General features: G+C 35.3%; 1 protein-coding gene across 3 annotated transcripts in view; it reads left to right on the forward strand.

The window, feature by feature from the left end:
* The window catches only part of LOC127027160 (long-chain fatty acid transport protein 6-like), a 41,521-nt gene extending 19,036 nt beyond the window's left edge, over positions 1-22,485 (forward strand). For 2 of the 3 annotated variants that reach the window (XM_050912704.1, XM_050912706.1), the window contains 6 exons: positions 5,219-5,413; positions 14,348-14,438; positions 16,227-16,425; positions 17,038-17,135; positions 19,155-19,285; positions 21,364-22,485. In XM_050912704.1, coding sequence (XP_050768661.1) covers positions 5,219-5,413; positions 14,348-14,438; positions 16,227-16,425; positions 17,038-17,135; positions 19,155-19,285; positions 21,364-21,540 — 891 coding nt within the window. In that variant the 3' untranslated portion in view covers positions 21,541-22,485. The remainder of the gene's footprint in view (positions 1-5,218; positions 5,414-14,347; positions 14,439-16,226; positions 16,426-17,037; positions 17,136-19,154; positions 19,286-21,363) is intronic. The other variant, XM_050912705.1, reaches the window with a different exon arrangement.
* The last annotated feature ends 721 nt before the right edge of the window (positions 22,486-23,206 follow it).

A 23,206-nucleotide genomic window follows, 5' to 3' on the forward strand; every position in this document is an offset into this window, starting at 1 on the left:
AGGAAGAGAACTGTTGGAATCTAATCCTATTAGATTATCAGGAGATTGATTAATGAAAGTGTGGTGAGAGTGACGTATACTAAACAGCAACCAACCAGTTCCTGAACTGGAAAGATGTGTCCTGTTCCTAGAATTCCTGTGCCTTTCTTATGGTGCATCTGTTCAGTACCCTTCCTCTTTTCTTTTACTTGTATTTTTAAATTTGGGTATGTATTTTGCTCAAAAAATCTAGTTGCAATTTATAATTAGGCATTACTGAAAAGTGAATCTAAGCACGCATCTTGAAGAATTTATTCCATCTGTCATCATAATGGCAGTAGGATAGCGCTCATCTTATAGTCTCTCTACTAACTACCTGATGCCCCGTTTTTCAGGGCTAATGTGTCAATAGAGAACTGGTGAATGTGTTGTCACATGCGTTCCTTGTAAATACATGAATGTAAATCCTGTGTGGTTTGTCCATTATATTTTATATTTAACAGATGTTTGCATTTCTCAGGCCCTGAGATTGCTTTTAGTTTCATCAAGGCCATAATCCAGGAAACAGTTCATGCCTCCTTTGGTTGAAGTTGCCTTTGCTTCTCTCCATTTGGCTTTTTCTCCTGAAGAAATGGTAAAAATAGGACAATAAACCTGTTTTTTTGTATTCTTTTAAAGCAACTGCTAAGTACATTTTTATATAGCTGCAGTCATGAATCCTTCCTGCACCAATTAATATGCCGTTGATGGCACTTTAAAAGGCATTTCTTCTATCAACAACTTAATCATGTAGATAGTCCACATAGTTTACGAAGAACACTTAAGAAGGAACGACTGGCAGATGAAAAATGCTAGGTATGTGGTATTTAGTGTAATAAGGCAGATCTTGACTTGTCAATTAATTACTATACAAATGAAACAAGCACTGAAAATGGAGAAATAGTGTGTCAGAAACTGATTTATGATGTATGCAGATATTTGGTATATGGTTCGAAGGTCTTAGCAGAGTGAACTGAAGAAAAGTCCAGGTGTAAGGTAAGAACAGTTCTTGCTGATTAATGCTTCAAAAAGGCATTGAAAAAATGTTTCACCTTTACTGTTAGAAATAAGTGGATATAGATTGAATCCCGATCTTATTTCAGAATCGCTCTGTAAGAAATGAAAAATCACAGTGCAGGAAAATAAATAAATAGACATTTTTAAAAACCTTGGAAAGATGTTCCAACGTGCTGTTATTCTAAAATCTGTCTTCCTAATTATCTGCAGAGAACTGTTAGTCACATTCAGAAACACAAAGCACGAGCAAATTATCACAGGACACACATTATTTGATCTTATTTGTGACAGTTGACCAGGGCAAGGCACTGAGTCCTTTGTAAATGAGATATTGTGAGGAAATATAGCTTTTAGTGAAGGAAGTGTTAACTAAGTACTACGCTGTTGCAGCAGGCTGAGAATACGCGTGCAGACAATTGCTGCATACCAGCTGTTGCACTGTAACTGGCTGACGTGCCACAGCTTGTCAGGGGTCAAGAATGGCACAGGGATAGCAGAGCTTAACTCTCAGAAGAGATGTGTACTAGGTGACTCCTTGGAATTCCTCCTACTCTTGTAGCTACTGTACCAAAGGGAAGCTAGTTGATGAAATGCTGTCTGAATATGGCAGAAATCAAAGCATGACTATGTGGTGCCATAGTCTGTTTAAAGCATCAATTCCCGCATATTTAATTTATTTCGATTTTCATACATTAGGACACCCTAATTGTGCACCACTCAACCATGTTTCTAGAATTTGTTGGAATTATCATCCCTTTTCCTTCCCTTCTTGTATTTATTGCATTTTATTTACTGCATAAGTTTTCAGCCGCAGTGCCCATGGATACCAACATGCCTGCCCTAGAGTTGGACTCTGGCAGGGATCTGGACAATACTACAGGTGATGAATATATAGACCGAGTCATGAAAGAGATGTTAAAATGGCTAACTTTGTTTTATTTACTGTGGTTCACTTTCCATTGAAAGTTAGTTACATGTAAAGCTAACATGAATTAATGTCATATATTAGTTATACAAAAGTTTAGGTAAAAATATGTAAAAAATAGCTATATGAATTTACTCACATGTAGAACTAATGTGAATTAGCACTGTTTAAAGTTTCCCTCATTATAATAATTCTCTTCATACTTCTTAAACCTGGGAGATTAAATTACGTATCGTTTCCATTCTTACAGTTGAAAGACTGCTAAATGCATGACAGTTTTAATGCCTTTTCCCCAGAAAGCCCTGCAGTACTCTTCAGGGAGTCTTGTATCAGCAGATGGGTACAACTGTGATGGAGCTGACTCAATCACGAATACAGCAGTTGCAGCAATGCAGTCTAACAGAAAATTTACCTTAGTTGTGAAGAAGTGAATTACTGCGCTCTCTTTTAAGAAAATTTGCTTTCTGCGATCAGTTCTTGATGACATCATACATCTGCTTTGTATTTTTGCAAAAGGGCTGAATGCCTTAAAAGAATAGTTCCTAAGGTGAGATAGTCATACATTGTATTGTTGATAGGTGTTAACATTGCAAGCACAGTAGAATGCTGACCTGTCAGGTTTACTCTGCATCTTTTCCACTAGAGAGACAACTTTGTGCTGTAGTAATGTAAACCAGCCGACATAAAATGAGGAATTGAAGGTATTGAAGTAACTGCACTTACAAATGGTGCTGTATTTGTCCTTTTGGAAGAAACCCATAATCCATGTAGGCTATTGTTTTCTAGTTCATCCTAGTTTGTGTCTTTTCAGCAAACAGCCATCAATGCTTTTATTTTGCTTGAAGTATAAATAATAGAAACAAACTCACCTGCTTATTAACTTGGTCTCTACAGATTTTGAATGTTCCTAGTCTGATGAATGACCCACTTAATTAGTGTGTGTATATATACACACAGATTTCTCTCTTCCGGTCATTGTGGGACGAAGGATTTCTGTGAAAGAATCTCTTGTGCTATTTTTCATATGTTAGCAGAGGCAGCACATCTGAATAATTCAGTGGAGTCAGCAAGGGGTAACTGCAGTTCAGTTACTGACACGGTAATTTCAGTTTAGCAATGAAACTGTGAGGAAAATAACCCACTTTGAAAAGTTTTAAGTTGCGCTGACTGGAATATTCTAAAGATGGTGGATAATTTTCTGGGGGGAAAAAAGAGTTAAAAGCTTTCCTGACAAAGTTCAAAGTAGCGCTGAAACACTTTCTTTTAAAAAAAGGAATACTTTTGTTGTTCGTGGACAGTATAATGATTTTGAATGTGTAATATAACAGACCTTATTATTTCAGATATGTGAAAATCTACACTATTGCATTGTGATATTGCATCTGAAGTTCAAAAAACAAACCACTCCCAAAATTGCATCTATGGGCAATTTTTAGACGCTTTGTTCCAGGCTATGTCCATGGTCAGTTTCCTTATACTATGTAATGCAGCCCTTGTTAATAATGATTTAGCCTGAAGTCAGTGAAGTATGTGCTTGTGTGTTTAGAAGTGGCTTTTGCATCTGAAGTAAGGGAGGAGAGGAGAAGGGAAGAGGGAAGAATTGGGTTGTTGTAAAAACAGAGCGGTTAGTGACCGAGGGAGGCTGGTGAGTGATGTAGTCTTGAGGTAAAGTAGCAGGGTAGCGCCTCAAATTGTAATCTGCCAAGAGCTAGCTGTATCTAGTGAAACAGGCGAGTTCCTTGCTGAATCATTCCAGCAAGAGGACTTAATTTCCAGAAGAAAGACTCTGAAGCTCAATAAAAGAATTTTTAGTCTTTCTATGAGTTACTGGTTTTGAAGAGGGAAGAAAAAACTTGGTCAGTCTTTGTGATTTAGAGGAGGAACTTAAAATTTCACTGTGCTTGCAGATCCTCCTGCAAAATTTAATTTGGGCAAGACATAAGCCTCTGAGGAACACTGTTGTCTGTGTACTCAGTAGAAGCTTCACTGGTTTGAAGTTTTCACTTCAAAATATTTGAAGATTCCTGTTTCAGTCAGCTGACGAGATCTCTTCGCAGAAATAATTTGCTGTGCTTGTATGCCAGATTAAAGGTGCTAAAATGGATTTTCAGTATAAAGACATACCTAGTTCATACTGGATTACAGTTGGGAGGGGGAAAGGAAATTAGAATAGAAGAACAGAAAATAGGGACTATCTGCTTTCTGTAGTATATGTATGTGAACATGTATATATATACATACACACACACTTATATATATAAAGAGTGTGAATACGTGCATATAGAGAGAGAGAGGTGTTTGTATACATTTGTGTAAGTGTACATATATAGAGGTATATACAGACAGTGTTGCAATACCAGAGTGCTATGCAGTTCTAAAGGTGTGTGCTAATAAACTGTACCTATATTTATTTTGAGCTGTCTCACTTCTAGGGCATCCTGTATTGCCACTTGCAATGATTAAAAAGGGAATCTCATTTTAAAATAGGTGAAATTAAAGAAAAACCAAAATAACATTTTAAATCTTTTGCCTTCTGATACTTCATCTTAAACCTGATTGTATTTTAAAGGTGCTCCATGCAATCGCAAGGTTTGGGAATGTATTCATAAAATTAGAGAGTCTCACTGAACTGGATGAACACGTACTACTGTGTTTCTTGTGATAAAACATGGAAGTTGACAACAGCAAAGACTCAAGATCACCAAGAAATAATGTATTCCAAGTAACATTGAACAAAACCTTGCAGGTCTTAATATTGAAAGAAGTACAGAAGTTGACTCATACGCAATGTGTGGGAAGGAACAGATATTACAAGTGTGTGAAATCTGATTGTTTCTTATAATCAGTCTGAAGACACGAGAAAGTAACTATTAATCTCTGCTGACTTTAATCCCTTGACAGAAATAATTCCTGCCTTTCTCTGTTCTTCCCAGTTTTCTAATTCCTCTGAGTGGAAACAGACTGAGACAATACAACTTTTAAAATATGGAAGCATTTATATAAATTAATGTAGCCATTATTGAGGAAATAATTCGCTTGTTCAACAAGATAATAGGTTTTTGATTGCAGTTTGCTACATTGTAGCTGCAGGCGAGCTGTGCCAGCTTTCTTTAACTTCTTAATTGTTGTTTTTCTTTTTTTGTTGTTGTTTATACTTGGTGTATTGAAAGAAGGTACATTTTCCCCACCATATATGCAACAGTCAAGTGCAGTTATCAATATATTATATTTTAAATTATTTTTTTCTTTTTTTAACAGAAGGAAGGAGAAAAAAATCACAAAGTCCGACTAGCAGTTGGAAATGGAGTAAGAAATGATGTATGGAGAGAATTTTTAGACAGATTTGGTGCTGTTAAGATCTGTGAGTTTTATGGTGCTACTGAAGGAAACATTTGTTTCATGAACCACACAGGAAAAATTGGATCTGTTGGACGCACCAATTTCTTTTATAAGGTGACTATTTATTTACATTGTACTTCGTAAAAGGGAGTGCTGAAGGTAAATGTGTTTCTCAGTTTGACCACAGGACATGGGGCTGCAGTCATAAGTCCAAGGTAAATTTTGTAACTTAGTTATTGCAAGTGGAATGACGCTGTGTAAAATCTTGGCTGCCGAAGTATTGCAGGTAGTGCTTAGCACCCAACCCAGTTATCCTGTCAGCAGTAACCCTTAGATTTTTCTTAAAGGTCATAGGAGTCAAAAAGGCCTTGCCTCTCTTCTGACAGTTTTGAGTAGGTTCCAAGTATCATTTCAAATCTCTACTACATTAAAGGACAAGAGAGGAAGTTGGGTTTGTTTTAATACCTAAGAACTCGTCATCTGTGAAAGAAACATACAGGTGTCCTGTTCTGACTTAGGGTTCTACAGATTATATTTAGAGCTGTTTTCAAAGAGTATGTTTATAGTGCATATTACTCTGTAAATATTTGGCATAAATATGAATTAATAGTAATTAAAATAAAGTAACATATAGGCAGATATAACTTTAAGAGATATTTTATACCTAGGTGCAATTAAACATAGGTAACTCAATTGAATATAAGTAACTCAATTAAACTACATCTAGTCTGTATCATTATTCAGAAATTTCAAAGATAACACAATACAAATATAATCACTGATGAGTAATTATGACAGTCAATACTTGCCAAGGGTATTAATTCAAAAATTCTATGCCCGTCTATCTACCAAGTCTGCTGTATTTATTTGTTTTTTTCTAGGTTACTAAAACTAGAAGAAACATACATCTTTTTCACTGCTTATTCAATAGTCTCTGTTTTGTATTTCATCAGCTTTGACAATGGAAGTTATATGTCTTGGGGAAGAGGAATACATATTATTTATATCACACGGTGCCTTTTCCTTCATCCTTTTGAGTAAATGAAGAATGTATTTCAGCTTGAAATTCACAGATAGATTTTTCCCTTTGGGTCCTGTTATTACCATCTCTTAAATGATTTGAGAAGTCAGTAAGTAATGTGTGTCCCAAGGTTTAGCTAGTATGAAAGATTGTTTAGCAAGGCTTTCTAGCAAGGAGACTAGATATTTAACGTTATGTTATTTACACCAATTTTTACTCTTGAAATAAATAAGACTACACGCATTGCCTAGAATTTGCAAATTAACTGAGATACCGATCAATACTGAGATACCTATCTATATATACAAATCCTGCTGACTTAAGTGGCATTTGTGCTCCTGAGGAGAACTGATAGTAAAATGTCCTGACAAAACTTTTTTTCAGAGAATGATGTAAAAATATTGTTTGGAAATACATCAGAGGTATCTTCTGATGACGTGCAAATACGTTTCTAGGCAGCATATGTTCCAGGGTCCACAACCTCAATACAGCATCACCACATTACAATCACTGCAAACTACTTTACAACTCGGAGCCAGAGGAATTCTTCCTTTGTGGGATAGGAACCCAGACTGCAGGGAGGAACCTGGAAATACTTAGAAAAACACCACAAGAGCTAGCGTGTTTTTCAGAAACTGTTGAGAGCTCAGGAATTTAAGCAGACCAACTCTGCTAAATCTCTGTTCTACATGACTGATGCTCTGTAGAATGCATGGGGGACATTTGGTGCTGATGGACATCTCTAGAAGGGTACAGATCCACTACAGGAAATCAGGAATCTGGACTTTAGGGAGCAGTAGATGAACCAGGAACCTTAAAGCTGATGTTAATTTTTGTTTCAGACTTTTCTAAGCCACGTGCTTTAATTATTTTAAACCTTTTTTTTTAATCTTATGAATTTTACATTTGTTCCAAACCTGAGTAAACTTGTTTTCAATATTTCAGAACTTTTGACAGAGTTTTGTCATAAGTCATTAACCTTTTGGAAATACCATGTAAAGGTTACAGCAGATAAAGGATTAGACTTGAAATTACCTATTTATTGATTTAATTATCTGTATTTTTAATCAAGTAGTGTGGAGGTTTTTCATGTATTAATAGTGGCACTTCATATGTCAATAACATATGCCGTTTGTGTTTCCAAAAGGAGGATTAGTATTTTGGGGGTTTTTGCACATGAAATGTGCTACTTTTTCCTCTTTAATGATTGGACTTATGATTTGATTAGGAGAAAAAATAGCTGATGCAAACTGCAATTAAAAAATAAATGCAATTGTAACTGAATACTTGATCTCACTAGGCGTCTTTTCTGTAATTTATACTATTCCAAGTTGGAACTGTTATAGTCTATGGAAACATCAGTATAGTCTGCTAAGATAATTACGGATTGTCCCCTTGCTTACTCAGTATGAATATGGAAAGACCATAAGATATTTTATGAACCGGAAAAAGCCATTCATTCCATTTGGCTTGGCTTGAAATCAATTTTATTCTATCTTTTTCAATACTCTCTTTTCCCTAGAAATAAATCTACAGTAAGTCTTCAGTTATTTCTGTAGTTTCTGTCTTAAGGAAAGTAGCTAAAGCACATTATTTATGAGCAGGCTCAATATTTAGCTGTTACCATTTACCAAGGGGCCTGAAGTGTATTGGCTCCCAACTCTTCCCCCAATGTATATACATTTGGCATTCTATGACTGTAGAGTTTGAGGGAAGAATGAAGGTTGTCACTGAAAACCAGATTCAGTGCAGAGACCAACTACCTCACCTTGGTTACACGGGCATGGTACGTCTAGCCAGGTCAGTGGGTGGATTATATGACCCATTTTATGTGGAAATAGAACTGCCCCAAATCTCTTCCAAATCAAGGAGGTTTCGGAGACTACTCCAAAGCTCCATCAGGAGCTTTTTCATAAGTAATATGTTTTGATCCAGAGCATTTATGGTTGTGCAACATACACAGTCTCTCTTTCTCTAAAAGAATTTGTGTCAGTGGAACAATATGGCATATTAATAATATTACAATAGTTACATGTCTCAAATTAACAGTTCTGCAATCTGTTAACTACTGGAGCTCTGATTCTGTCAATGGTGCAGTTGCTCTCTATGGCAGTTCTTTCAGTCTGCCTCATGACACTTGTTTGCAGGAGCAGCTAGCTCCCTCATATGCTGCAGCAGAGTAGTGTTGACATGAACAAGGGCTTAGATATTCCGCAGTTTCAGAAAAGTCTAGAATAGGTTAAGAGAGAGAAGGAATGTTGAAAATATCATGATACATACTTTTTAGTGATTTTCTTTTTTCAAAAAAAAGTACATATTTAAACAAATACTTAAGTTTGGGGACCTTTTATATGTGTTTTTGATTACTTCGCAATCTATGAGTATTGTGACACAAACTAACCGTGTATTTTAATGCCATAGATAAGTTCATTTTGACTTATTTCAGGCATTTGTTGTGGGTTTTTTTAAAAATACATTTTACAGGTTACAGATTATTAAACAATGCATTCTGAAGTGTAGCTGTTGTGTTTGTTTTACTTAAGTCTGAAGGACATCCGCTGGACATCTAGCAATACATAAAGGAGAGCAGCTTTATTTCTATTTGCTGACCCATGAATGATCTGAAGTTGGAAAGGGAGACTGTCTCCTGCTGGAAAGCAGAGAATGGCACAGACAGGGCCCAGCCATCCAATTCCTAATTTTTTTTGTTTCTTCAAAGAAGTGCTACAACAACTTTTGAAACATTATTCTCTTGACACATGGGACAATATGAGGAGATACCCTTAGACATACTCTCTAGGGATTTCCTAAACACCCATTTCTTAAACTGGGAATAGGAAGAAAGAGAACTGACAAAGGGGAAAAGAGGCTTGTGTGTTCATATGTGTGATACAGTAAAGGAGAAGGAAGAAGCTTACTCTGTTTCTACTGGCATGATTGCACAGTCGGAATGAAGTAAATGCAGTATAAAAACCCATACATACAGATATTGAGAGTATAGTGGGAATAATAGCCGGTAGGTTCAAAGTATAATATTTTTAGCAGGGAAACAGGAAAAGAAATAGGAAGGCATTTCTGTTGTAGGTAATGGCAATGGCACAGTTTCTAAGGGTGAAATGCAGACAAAAGTTACAGCTTTCAAAGACAAATTGAGCTCTCAGAATGAGCAAAGTAACTTTATGTCAGTAACTGCCAAGGGTTGGGGACAAATACTTGTGATAAATATTAAGGTTCTACATAACACATTTATTTTCATAAATAATTTGGAAGACACAAGTTAGTAGGAAGAAACAGATGAATGTTACAGTAGTTGCCAAATATCCAAGAAGCCACTGTGTGTGAGATGTTAACTTGAAGCAGTGCTCTTGTTTGCACTTGTTTATTTTCACACTGTACTCTTTATTTAAGAGGGATTGGTTCATGTGCTTGAAAGCATCACTCTGGTATATGAATAAATCCTTCAATAAGGATGTTTATATAGAGTCAATGAATAGAAAAGTAGAAGCCTCTGAATAGCTTTTTAGCTGGTAAAACTTAAAATGTTTTACAAAGAAGATAGTATATAGATTAACATAGTAATATAATAAATGACTGTTTAATATTTACAACTTGCATACCTATGTAGTTAATATTAATGATTAATTTTATTATATATGACATACATTATGTGTGTATTTATATAAATGTGATATGGGAAAAATCTGTAAGACTCTCAGTCATGTCTATCAAATATATATATAAATCTCTTTCTTACACTGAAATAAATTCTGAGTGATGGCAGAGAACATGCAATGGGAGAGTGAGACTAATGAGATCCAAGGAAGCTTGTAAGAAGGGCTAAAAATAACCCATGGCAAGTACACCTGTGTCCTGGTTTCGGCTGGGACAGAGTTAATTTTCTTCTTAGTAGCTGCCACAGTGCTGTGTTTTGGATTTAGTGTGAGAATGATGTTGATAACACTCCGATGTTTTAGTTGTTGCTAAGTAGCGCTTATCTTCAGCCAAAGACTTTCCAGTTTCCCGTGCTCTGCCAGCAAGCAGGTGAGCAAGAAGCTGGGAGGGAGCAGAGCCGGGGCCGCTGACTTGAACTAGCCAAAGGGGTATTCCATACCATGGAACGTCATGCCCAGTATATAAACAGGGGGGAGTTGGCCGGGCGGCGCGGATCGTGGCTCGGGAACTAACTGGGCATCGGTCAGCGGGTGGTGAGCAATTGCATTGTGCATCACTGGTGGTTTTTTTTTCTTTTGTTGTTGTTGGGTTGGGTTTTTTTTCCCTTCCTCCCCCTCCTTTTTGTTATATTCCTTTTCACTACTATTATTATTATTGTATTTCATTATTACTATTGTTAGTATTATATTTTACTTTAGTTATTAAACTGTTCTTATCTCAACCCACGAGTTTTACTTTTTTTTCCCCTCTTTCCTCCTCCTCACCCCACTGGGAAGGGGAAGGGGGAAGCGGCTGCGTGGTGCTTAGTTGCTGGCTGGGGTTAAACCACGACAACCTGAAAAAACATCATGTAAAAAACAATATTCCAAACTTTATTTATAAATGTATTTTTTCATTATTTTAAGCATAAGTATTCCAACTATTACAGAAATCTAAATCTCTCTTACTCAAAACTGCATGGATCAAAATCAGCTTTGAGCTGAGAAATATTTAAATCTCATAACAAATCATAAATCATTTCGACATATAAAATATTTTGTCCTTCACGCAGCAACACAGAATTAGTATTATGCACTTTTTTCATCCAGTCATAGAACTTAAGTGGCAGAAGAGATACTTTTTAATTTAAAAGTAAACAAAGTTAGGTTTAAGCAAATCTTAAGACCCTGGAAAACTGGATTCACAGGAAGAACATTGGCATGTGTTAATCCAAGCAATGGAAGCTCTTATGTTCATTGGCCAATGAAAATTACTGTTGTTTCTGCTCTTTTGACTAGTTTCAAGCTAAAATAATCTAAGGTACTTTAAGTGTATTCCGAGGTATTTTATTATAATATGCGGTGATTCAGTTAATATCAAGCATAGCTTTAAACGGTTTTTTTATTGGTTTTGTTTACTTTGGCTAACAAAACTATGCAGAGGACCTGTACATCTACTCTTTACAGCATAAACAAGGCATTACAAGTATATTTTTAAAACATTTCTACAATATGATGATACTATGCTCCAGAATTTTTTTTTTCCTTACATTTCACTTTTTTAAGATGCTTGGAACTAAATCTAGTAAATGTAATGCTTTGTTTTATGAACAGATATTCTCCTAGAGAATTCAACAATATCTCATCTCTAAAACAAATAACTAAATAAAAAGCAATAGCTTGTGATCTTTGTTCTCTGATGAAGGTTCTGTGAGCATTCGCTAGAAGTTGAAACTTCAGGAATTTCAAAACTGTTTTCAAAACAATACTTAAACACACGTATTTCCAGTCAATTAAAAAAAAAGGAGTGGGAGTGGGATGCTGTTATTAGATAACATCCAGGCAGCATAGTAACAGACAATAATGTTGCAGATTAACTCATTTTGAGTTTCTGCTAGATAAATGATGCTTTTTGTTTGGTACATTTATGTGGTGCTTTAGGGAGTAAACTGTAGATTAAAATGAGTGCATTTTAACTACTGCATGCAGTACTCTGTGAAAATAATACGGTAATGCTTCAACAGCTCAGGCCCTCTTTTCCAATAAATTTTAAATAATGAGATAAAACAAATGTAGGCCTGTACCCAGACTAAATGCTTTGCTCTGGAGCTTTCATTTTCTAGTATTTAATATGAAAAGCAAGCTGTTTGCACAGAGGCAGCTGTTTGCACAGAATGTATATTGGCATAGTTTCATTATGCATGTCTAATGCAAAATGTGGTGTTTTCTCCTTTTAATTATGTATTTGCATGACTATTATTTCAAAAAGCTAACTGGAATAGGCATAGTTAATACTCTAAAGTTGCAGGCACTAGAAGATGTATGCAGCAACAGAAATAGTAAAAGTCTCAACAGTTTTTATATGATTTCAGATACTAAATTAAAGTTTCTGAGTATTTATAACAACTTAAAATAATGCATCATATAGACCAATATGTAGACAAGAAACAGCTATTGAGGTTTGAAGGAATGAACAGTTAAAAATGGAACTGAACAGGGCACACTGCTGTTCTAATCAAACACAAAAATATCAGAATAGCATTTTATTTTATACCATTTAATTGTTACTATTTATATTATTCATTGCATTTGGTCTGTCATATGAAACCTATTAAAGTAGTAAATATCAATGTAAAAAAGAAAGTGAAAAAGAACAGCAATTAAATGTAGACAGCCAAAAGAAAAGACTCTAAGAAAGAATGACTTGTGTTTATTATGAATACCTCCCATTCTGTTCATCAAGAATAATACAATTATTTTGTAATGAAGGTGAACTTTCTGGCTCTCAAATTCTTGACTTTGGTAAAAGCTATAGTCTGTAGTTATTAAAAAAAAATACCCTTCACTTTATTCAAAAAGTGCCCAATTCTTGGATCATGACTTGATTTTGCATATGACCTTGTTCCTTTTATCAACTGTTAAAAATATCTTTTTGTTTCAGACTTAGGGTAGAAGGAAAACACAGTGGTGAACATTGAAAAGACTCAGTGAAACAAGGTTGTCTATATGAGACTGAAATTTTGTGCTTGATGTTTAATTCAAATTGCTATTTATTCAGACTTCCTTGAAGACAAAATGATGTGATATAGCTACAGCAACATTTCAAATTAGGATAAAAAAATTATGCAACTCTTCATCCAGACTAGTTGCAGAAAAGCAAAGGGGTTTACGTTTTAGCATCCTACCCTTTACTTCAGTCACTTTCATTACACCATCCTTAAATTATATTGCATTTCTTTATTGTGAAGTGCAGGTGTATATTCATATGTTTTCAGAATTGTTTTCTCTGCTTGCCAAGATTTCTCCAGGAGAAGATAATTGTATATTCTTGGTTTGACTAGTTGTTAAATAGATTGCGATTATACTTCTTTATGAAAAGGGAAATCAGAATCCCAAGCTGGGCAAACTGAAGCCTTAAGGTAATAACTGCAAACACAGTGGTCCATATAGTATCAGGCATATGATATCTGTCAATGTCTCTCAAAGGTCTAATTTGGATTTATATCACGGTAGAAAAATGAAGTGAAATAAGAGTCAGACCCTGTATATTATAAAAAAATATAACTATATATATAAAAATATATATTTTAAAAGTATTGCCATTTCTAGTGTTGATAAGAGTGTCTTGCCCTCTCCTTCACCTTACTCAGAGCCACATTCTCTGGTCCTTATACAAGAGGAAGGTTAGCTGTAAAACATAACTAGGAGGTCAGTTAGGTCAGCAGCGTCAGGACTCAAGGGTTCACAGTATTTCAGAAAAATGCAGAACTAACCCTGACATAACTGTGGAACATGCACAGCTACATAACCATGTCAAATGACATCGGAATACGTATCCTGCTGGTGCTTGTGATAGAACTTCCCACCATACACCAGCCTGAGAAAGCTTGAGGGAAGAACTGAGGCTACTTAAGCAAGAGTAAAGCCCAACAGGAAGCAGGTTTCTCTTTATAAGGAGATTTAGGCCTTTGCTTTCCCAGTTCTTTTAGGTGCCAGAAGACCCCAAGAACACTTTTAATATCAGCTACCACCATTAAACGTCAGTTAAATTCCAGATACGCTTCTATTATCCTGACTCATGTAGGCTCTTCCACTGATATGTGGATCCCATAACTTATTTGTAAGAAGATTCACAAAATTACAGTTCTATGTCTTCACCAAGTATTTTTGAAAGTTACAAGATTATAAAAATGTTTTTATATTGCTTATCTCTAGGAAATGGTGTAAGTCTGCATACAGAGTATCTTCAGTTTTAAATGAAACTACATTCTACTTCTGGATGAGCAAGACTGGAGTAAAGGTTTCCTTGCTTCTATTTGCTGCCACCAGATGTCACTGTGTAGATGAATAACTGATGACCCTTTTTCCCTTTTTCAGCTTTTTTTCCCATTTGATTTAATCAAGTATGATTTCCAAAAAGATGAACCAATTAGAAATAAGCATGGTTGGTGTGAAAAAGTTAAGAAAGGTAAGTATGTATTTTAGTAGGATGTAACGACCTTTTGATTGTAATACAAATACTCCAGACAATTTTTTTAAGGAGCCTTGTGATTGTGTTACTGTACTATGCCAACATCAACTATTACTCTTTGTTTTGACAAAAGCAATATGATTTTTTATCTAAGAACATTATTAAACATACCAGTGCTGACACCAGAAGAACTTAGGAGATCCTAAGTTCACAGAAGCGCAATGTTCAACAGTGATGATGTGATCTCTGAATATGTAGATAATGACATCTGTGTTTTCTAAAGGAGGTTAACATAGTGAGATGGTTGCCTAAGAGATCTACAAGAAAGAATGGTGGATTAGAGCAAATGCTTTTTGGTGAGAGATTAAGTGTTCCTGACTAAGTGAGTTGATTAAGCTTATCTTTTTTTTTAAAAAGAGGTTGCTTGATTATAGCTGTCTTCAAAATACTTAGCAAATATCTGGTATCTCTTGATTATACCTATTTTCAAAGTGTTTATCAGATACTGAAGCATCTCTGTTGTACTGTAGGAAGGTAACAGCTGTAATTAATGCCTGGAAGCTGAAGCAAGAAAAACTCCTGTTAAAGGTCAGGCAGACAGGTTTAACAGGGAGCTGAAGCAGATTTTTCAAAGGAGTTAAGAGATTCTCTTAACAGGTCTTAATGAAAGATGGGCACTTTCAGGAAAATACGGTCCCCAAAACATGAAATTTTATAGGAAATTATCTGTAGGGATGTCAGACTGACCTGTGAAGGGAACACATGCTCTAATTAGACACCTGGTCTAATTTTTTCCAGTTATACCAGTCAGTCTAAGAAAAAGTATTATCTCTATATCTCTAAGACTTTGTCTTACCCTTGCCCTATATCTTCAGAGCATCATGGCTGCAGTGATACTACCAGTGAACTAAATGCTTTCAGCTTAAACACTACCAGTTTATGGAAAAAAGGCACAGCTCTTTTATCAGGAGGCAGTCTTAAATTAAAAATTGTGCATACCTTTGGACACATTTTTATTTTTATATATTTTCATATTTATCATTCTTGTCTCTGATACAAAGTAATGTAACTCTTGTGCTTCCAAAAAGGTTAGGAGTTTATACAACTATTCTACTTACAGCAAACTAACACCCTGATACTCTACATGCATAATAGGATAATCCTATCCCCATCTCTCCCTATTTTTTGAGAAAAAAAAATATATTAAAACCTTTATATTTTACTCCAAAAAGTAAGCAATGAGGCTATACCACATTAATGAAAATTCTTAAGAAGTGTTCTCAGAACTTCTGAAAGGAGACTAAATAAGGATTTAATGCCTGGGTTGAACACCTGCTTTTTATTAACACTGTTTTTTCAGTAGGAAGCTGATGAAGTTGAGATTTATCACTGGAAATTCAGTAAGGTGCGGGGAGTGGGACATAATACTCACTTGAAGTGTGCACTTTGAGAGGCTAGTAAACCTACTAGTGATCTCACAATTGATAGATGATGGTTCTGGGAGAAAACTGTTTGATGAGTCATCAGGAAGAAATACAAAAGACTGGGAATTTGAGTGGACAATATTGTACTGTGTCTTCATGGTCACTTGTGTGTAGAGGTGACCATGGGAATGGTAAAGCAGTAGAAACAGGTAAGTTTTTATTTTGGGGTCTTATGTAGTGAATCTTGCCAAACGTGGTTCCTGGTCTTGCAAAATCATATGTACCAAATTAATATTAATGTAAAGTACAGGAAATGTGCAATGATACCTTAGGTTTACATTCTTTCAACTTCTCTGTATAGGTGAGGCTGGTCTTCTCATTTCCAAAGTCAATGCGAAGAACCCCTTCTTTGGTTATGCTGGCAATAAGAGACACACAGAAAAGAAATTACTCTGTGAGGTATTTAAGAAGGGAGATCTTTATTTTAATACTGGAGATCTAATGGTTCAAGACCATGAGAATTTTCTTTATTTTTGGGACCGGATTGGAGATACCTTCAGGTATAATAATTGTTTCTTTTCACATTTCTTCATTAAAAAACATGGACATGCAGAATAGAATAATACTGTTCTATTTGTTTTCAACCAGAAGTGTTCCATTTATTACTATTGTGATGTAGTTTATAATGATCTTGGAGTGGATGATTGGGGCTTAATTTTGTAAAAAAGTGTTCCTGTGGAGCTGGATATCTCATTTCCAGAATGTTTTGTAGGAACTACAGCTCTTTGAACAGTCCTTCCAATAAGCATAGTAGCTAGTGATGGTTTTGCTGAGAGCAAGGAAGTTGTATACTGAAGTGGAGAAAAATGTATCAAATACTAAAGACTGGTCACATTTGATATGTTTAGACACATGTCAAAATTTTGAAAACCATTCTGTCAGATTATTATAAGCTTTCATTGTGATTTATAGTGATAGCTAATATCCAGTACCATTTGAATTGCAAGTGTTGTCTTCTGGTGATCAGATCAATATACCAATGTGACAAGTGGGAACAAATTTGAGGTGTTGTTAGTCTGAAATGAATGGAGTTCCTAGTAAAGTTAATGTTTTTTAAAGAGGAAGTGTCCATATGTTTTCATGGGATTAAATTATTTTTTCACATGTTTTAGATGGAAAGGGGAGAATGTTGCAACTACAGAAGTTTCCGACGTCATTGTAATGTTGGACTTCATACAAGAAGCAAATGTGTATGGTGTATCTGTGCCAGGTAAAAGAAGATCTAGCTGTATGTTTTTCTTCCCCTAGGTTAGTTGTTAACCCTCATAACTCTTTTATTTTATGTTTCAAGCCTATGAATCACTTCTGATTGAGTCATCTGTTTAATACCTAGTTAAAATGTAGATGTAGATAATGAAAATACCACCAGATTGTGAATGAGCCAGTGAATCATGCATTTTTATGTATATGCAGTGATGTGTATTTTTGAAAAGTTATCTTTCATGAATTTGTGATAGCTACATAATCTAAATTAAAGTTTAAAAAATTATTAAATTCACACCTGTGGAAAATCCACACATCCATGTGTCAAAATAAAATGTCAACAAGGTAAGAATTAAAGTAACTCTAAGGAAAGTGTATGAAGACATTCTTCTGTCTTATTTCACTTTTCACTTAGCCTCATAAACCATCTGTAAACAGACAGATTACAAAACCAAGGACAAGGTGAAAAAGCAAATGAGGAGAAAAATAAATTATTAAGAAAGAAAATACATTAATTTCTTTTTAATAATTTTTTTTTGTTAATTTTCATGAGATCATCTGGGCTTGATTCCCATTCATGCTAAATCTTTTTGTAAAATGTGTACTAGGTCTGGCTGGGATAGAGATAAGTTTCTTTGTAGGAGTCCATATGGTGCTGTGCTTTGCATTGGTGGTTAAAACAGTGTTGATAACTTACCAACGCTTGGCTATCACTGAACAAAGCTTGCACAGTATGAAGGCTTTCTCCCTGCAGCGAGTACGCTGGGGGTGGGCAAGAAGTTGGGAGCAGATGTAGAAGGGACAGCGGGCCCAAACGGACCAAAGGGATATTCCATATCATATGATGCCATGCTCAGTAATAAAAGCTTGGGGAAAGGAAGAGGGTGAGATGTTTGTCGTTATGGTGTTTGTCTTCCCAAGCAACCACTGTATGTGCTGAGTGAGGCCTTGCCCTGCAGGAAGTAGCTGGATATCTGCCTGACAATGGGAAATAGTGAATGAAGTCCTGGTTTTGCTTTGGTTGTGCATGCAGCTTTTGCTTTCCCTATTAAACTGCCATTATCTTGATACATGAGTCTTCTTGCTTTCCTTCTGTTGCCTTCCCATCCCATGGGAGAAGGGGGTGAGTGAGAAGCTGGCTGGATGTTTGGTTGTTGGCCAGGGTGAATGCACCACAAAATGATAAAAGAGTTTAAAATGTGAAAAAGGTGTCACTTGCGTCTAGTTGTATAGCCACACAACAAGAAAGATCACAATAAAGAAGACTGACTGAAAATCAGACTCAAAAATATGAGAGCTTCTCATTTCCTATACAACATTTACCTGCAGATTCCTACCCAGTTTAGGCGACTGCCTTGATAATTGCACATAAACAAATCAAGTTCCTTACAGATTTTGTAGTATTAGGAAAAAAATATAGAAAGGAGACAAAAGATAAGGTTGGCAGAATGTCTCTGCCATTATTACTAGCTGATGGTTAAAGTGTGCAGTTATTTTTGATTGCTTAAGTTCATGGCTTTTATATTTTACCCATTTTGGTCTTTCCCACAGACCCACAGTGCTCTCTCTTTCCAGACAAACCAGTAAGAACTTCTAATCTGTCTCTCTGTTAACAACATTCAGATCCACAGTTTTGAGAGAATATACTGGCAAGAGAGAAAGGCATAAACTGAAGAGAAGACATAATTGGCTAATCCGGGAAAGAGGCTCAGCGCTGTTGTTTTTGAGAGGAATGGTGTTGATGTTTATCCACATTTATTGATTAATGTTGAGCATGGGACTCCATTTACTCTTACCTGCCAAACTCATTTACAGCATTATTGCTTAACTGATCTCTCGAGTGATCTCCAAATATATGTAATATCATACAAAATATGAATGTAATCTTCCAGCTTTACTGAAACTCAGAAGATGATATATGACTGTCAGTTTATTAATGCACTACAGTTCTTTTTTGTAAGGTTCATCACTAAAATGTCATCTCTATTCATGTTTCAAAATTCTCATCTCACTTCCTTCCCCTCAGATCATGAAGGAAAAGCAGGAATGGCCTCTCTTATTTTAAAGCAGAATACATCATTAGACTTGGAGCAAATGTATAAGCAAGTAGTGACCTATCTACCAAGTTATGCTTGTCCTCTTTTTTTAAGAGTCCAGGTAAGCTGCATTATTGCACAGTGCATACAAACATCTACAACATTTGAACACAGAAAAGGCTAAATGAATAACAGAAAGTGCTTGTTCATATATCACTTGATTAGTTTTAGAACCGGTCCTTTGCTGTCTTCATTAATGGAGTCCTGGAAAAGGCATTACACAAAAAGTCAATAAAATTTGCAGATTATGTTAAAACAGGAGGAATTGTACGAATGAGTAAGGATAGAGATCAAAGAAAAGGATTTAGGGAGATTAGAAGCATGAACATGGGAAAACAAAAAGATTCAAATTAGTAAAATATGAACAATTGCTTCTGGAGAAAATAATCTAAAATCCATTTTACTCAGTGGAAATGAGAGAAGAGAGAAGTAGAGCTAAAGCAGGAGACACTGCACAATAAATGAAATGTTATTTGCTGTGTAATATAATGACAAAAGTTAAAGCATTTGAAAAGGTACTAGGTAAATTGAAAAGGTGAATTAAAAATGTACATTATTATTGTCACCACCATAATCATCAAAGTCATCCCTATTTGTGTACTAGTACTTTGCTGTAGTAACTGTCCAATTTAGGAAAAAAAATAGTCCCTCCCCTAAAAAGAGTTAAAACTGTAAATGTAATACAAGGGACTACATGTGGCTAGAAAAAAAATGGGAGAGTGTAGAAAACATACAATACTGATCATCACGATAAGTGAAGTCTGATAAGCATCTTCATTTCTGGTAAGTGTTTTGAAAACATCATGACAAAGACAAACAGAAAAATGTTTTTGAAGATGCTTATGAAGTAAGTCTCCTAAGTCTGAGGAGAAGATGAAAAAAATAATTATTGTTTGAAAAGAGAAGGTAAGTTCTGGAAGTTGGTTCCCTGGGCCAATCGGAGATTGAATACTGATTCAGAATAAAGCGGGAAAAAGGAAAAGGCTATGATGGACCTTGAAATTGAAATGTATGTATATGTATCTATCTCATAAGTCCAGGAAGATACCTTTTGCAGCAGCATTCTGATATGAGCAAGCAAGATTACACTTGAGAATGTTGCAGTAGTCAGTTTATGAAATGATGAGAACCTAGTCTAGATTTATTGCTATACAGACGTGCAAAAAAGCCTTTATGCTGGGCAGAAGGAATCTGAATCTTGGAGGTAGCCTGGATATCAAGTATCTGGAACTTCGATTAGAATTTAAATGCCTACATTACAGATCAATTGCTGTTGGTACTGTTGTCATTAACCAAGAAAGAAGGTAGTGGGTGGAACTTTAAGGGAAAAAATTGAGCTTGATCTGACATGTAACCATAGTTTAGAAGATGTCAGAATGTTTCTTAGACCAACCAAAGGAGGTAGATGCAATCTAGAGGTAGATCTGGAGGAGATACAATAGCTCTCTGAGTTGTTCGAGATAATACTTAATTTTTCATTTTCGGAGATTGTTTGCATATATATAAAAATGTAAATACAGAAAAGAAGATAATGGAGAGAGGTCATAAAGTGGGGCTGAGAAGAGGTAGGGAGGATAGAGAAAAGTGTCTCACTAGAGATGCGTCCCACTACTTTTTCCAAGGGACACAGTGACACTGAAAAGAAGCTTAAAAACATTATAAAATATATGGTAAAGATCTGCCTTTACTTGGACCTGGCTGAGTATGAGTATGGCTGATTTAGTATGTGATTCTTTCAACCCTTTATTTAAGGTGACAATAATCATAGATACAGAGAATTTCCTGAGTTCTATGAGTAAGAAGTTATTGATAATGACAGTTTTTACTCTCAGATTCTTTAGGATGTGTAGTTTTATAATGCATGCAAATGAAGAAGCTAGATTGTCTCGGGCAGGCTGGGGCTACATGAGACACTGTGATGAGACACTGCACAGCAACGCAGAAAGCAGTGGGCTGTAACTTTTTTCCACCATGTCTCTGGGTGTTGGTCCATAGCAGCACAAAAGTTCTAGTTTTCCAGCGTAATGAGAATAAACAGTATTAACCTTATCTCAAGTAAGATTTTCAAAAACAAATGTGAATGTGAGCAAAAGAAAAGAAGCTCTTCTATTGAACTATAAATCTTTCTCTCTTCTATAGGAAAAAATGGAAATGACTGGAACATTCAAACAACAAAAATTTCGACTGGTGGATGAAGGTTTTAATCCATCTACAATTTCTGATCCTCTTTATTTTTTAGATAATTCTAAGAAAGCATATGTCCTGTTAACCAAAGAAGTACATGAGATGATCTTATCTGGGAAAATGAAACTTTAATTAACCTAATAATAGGCTATTAAGGGACTGTCTATATGAGCTACTGTATGAGAAAACAGGAACATTAATTACCAGTATTTATATGTAGTTATCCAGAATAATATTTTATGTACTTGGTATTTACATTCAGATACGTCTTTTATCTTTCCTCACTTGATCATTATTGTTCACTAATCATTTTTTACCTCTTGAGACCAATTTCTAAGTAAATGACTTGTAAAACGTGACTGAAATCTATTTTAACTTAATTTTGGAATATAAATGCTGACTCTGATAGTTTTTCTTAGTACTAAATGAACATGAATGATACGTGGTAGGAAACATAGTAAAAAAAGATTCAACACATAAAGATATTGGGACACAAGTTACTGTTTCTAGAGAGAGAAAATATGCCAGTAACATCTTTTTCTAATGTAGTTTATATTTCATATATACTTCTGAATATATATTTTAAGAAATAAAGACTTGACAGTGGTTGGAAGAAAAAACAACTCCTACAGAGCACTCTTCTGATGGAACATAAGATGAAAGAGAGTGAAGCAGAAGAAAGCCCTACAAACAAACCCAAAACTAAGAGGTTTATACTAACACCACTGCTGAGATTTTTTGTCATAATCCATGCTCTTTCATTTGTTAAACCGGCTGTTTGGAGTGTCAAATTCTGAAGACAGAGCAAACTTTTGTGAAATGTTTAGCAGCAGATCAACCATTGGCAGAGAAAATGTGCACACTTAATGGGGAAAATTGCTTATATAGCATAAAAAGAATTATTACAGCACTTTGTTGTGCATATTGACTAACAAATAGCTTCCTTATTCTTATTAATGACTGCCAGAGACTATTATTTTATGAGTATAAAATATAGCAGAAATTTTAAACTTTTAAATCATATGTTCTAATGAATTGCTTTTTTAAAGTTTTAAAATAAAGTATAAGATTGTTTAAACCAAATTCTGTACTGTCTCAGTTTGATTTAAGTCTGATTGCCTAAAGTCTGTTTTGTAGCCTGTTTTGATACACTACTTGCACAGCGTCCTCCTCTAATGGATCGTGATGCCAGCTTTAATCAGCCAGAAGCAGTATCATAGAATACTGAAAGGGCGACTCTCTTCAACACTGGGCATCATAAGTCTGTGTTCTGTCATAACTGTGGTATGAAACCAGGCTCTCATAAAAGAGTAGGATGTAATATACTTTAAAAATTACCTATCTTTTCTTGTTTCTTTCTACTTTGTTCATCTAACAAGACGTTAGAACTTGTGTCAGCTTTTGATTCTATGATGATCACTTTCATTGATTTTCCTTAAAAACCCAAACCAAAGATGCATTAAAAAATATACGAAGATTCATAGCTTGCTTATATTTCTGAATACCATGTTCTTTATGGGACTGCCAGTATAAATAAGCAAGTTTGCATTTTGCAATTTACCAAGCAGCAAGACCAAACAGTACTTACACCAACATCATGCTTTATGGTAGATGTTAATGTAATTGTTAAGTACATAATGGGGAAAGGAGAGGACTGCTGGGGAAGGATGGAAGGGGTTGCTATGGTCTAGCACTTCCTGAGCAGTCCCACTTTTTATATGTTTCTTTATGTAGTTCCCAAAATGGCTGTCTGTGACAGAAAGCTGGGGAGTTTTTTGCTGCTTATTCAGACAGATGG

The sequence above is a fragment of the Gymnogyps californianus genome, chromosome Z (genome assembly GCF_018139145.2).
Source record: "Gymnogyps californianus isolate 813 chromosome Z, ASM1813914v2, whole genome shotgun sequence".
In the NCBI taxonomy this organism is placed as follows: Eukaryota; Metazoa; Chordata; class Aves; order Accipitriformes; family Cathartidae; genus Gymnogyps; species Gymnogyps californianus.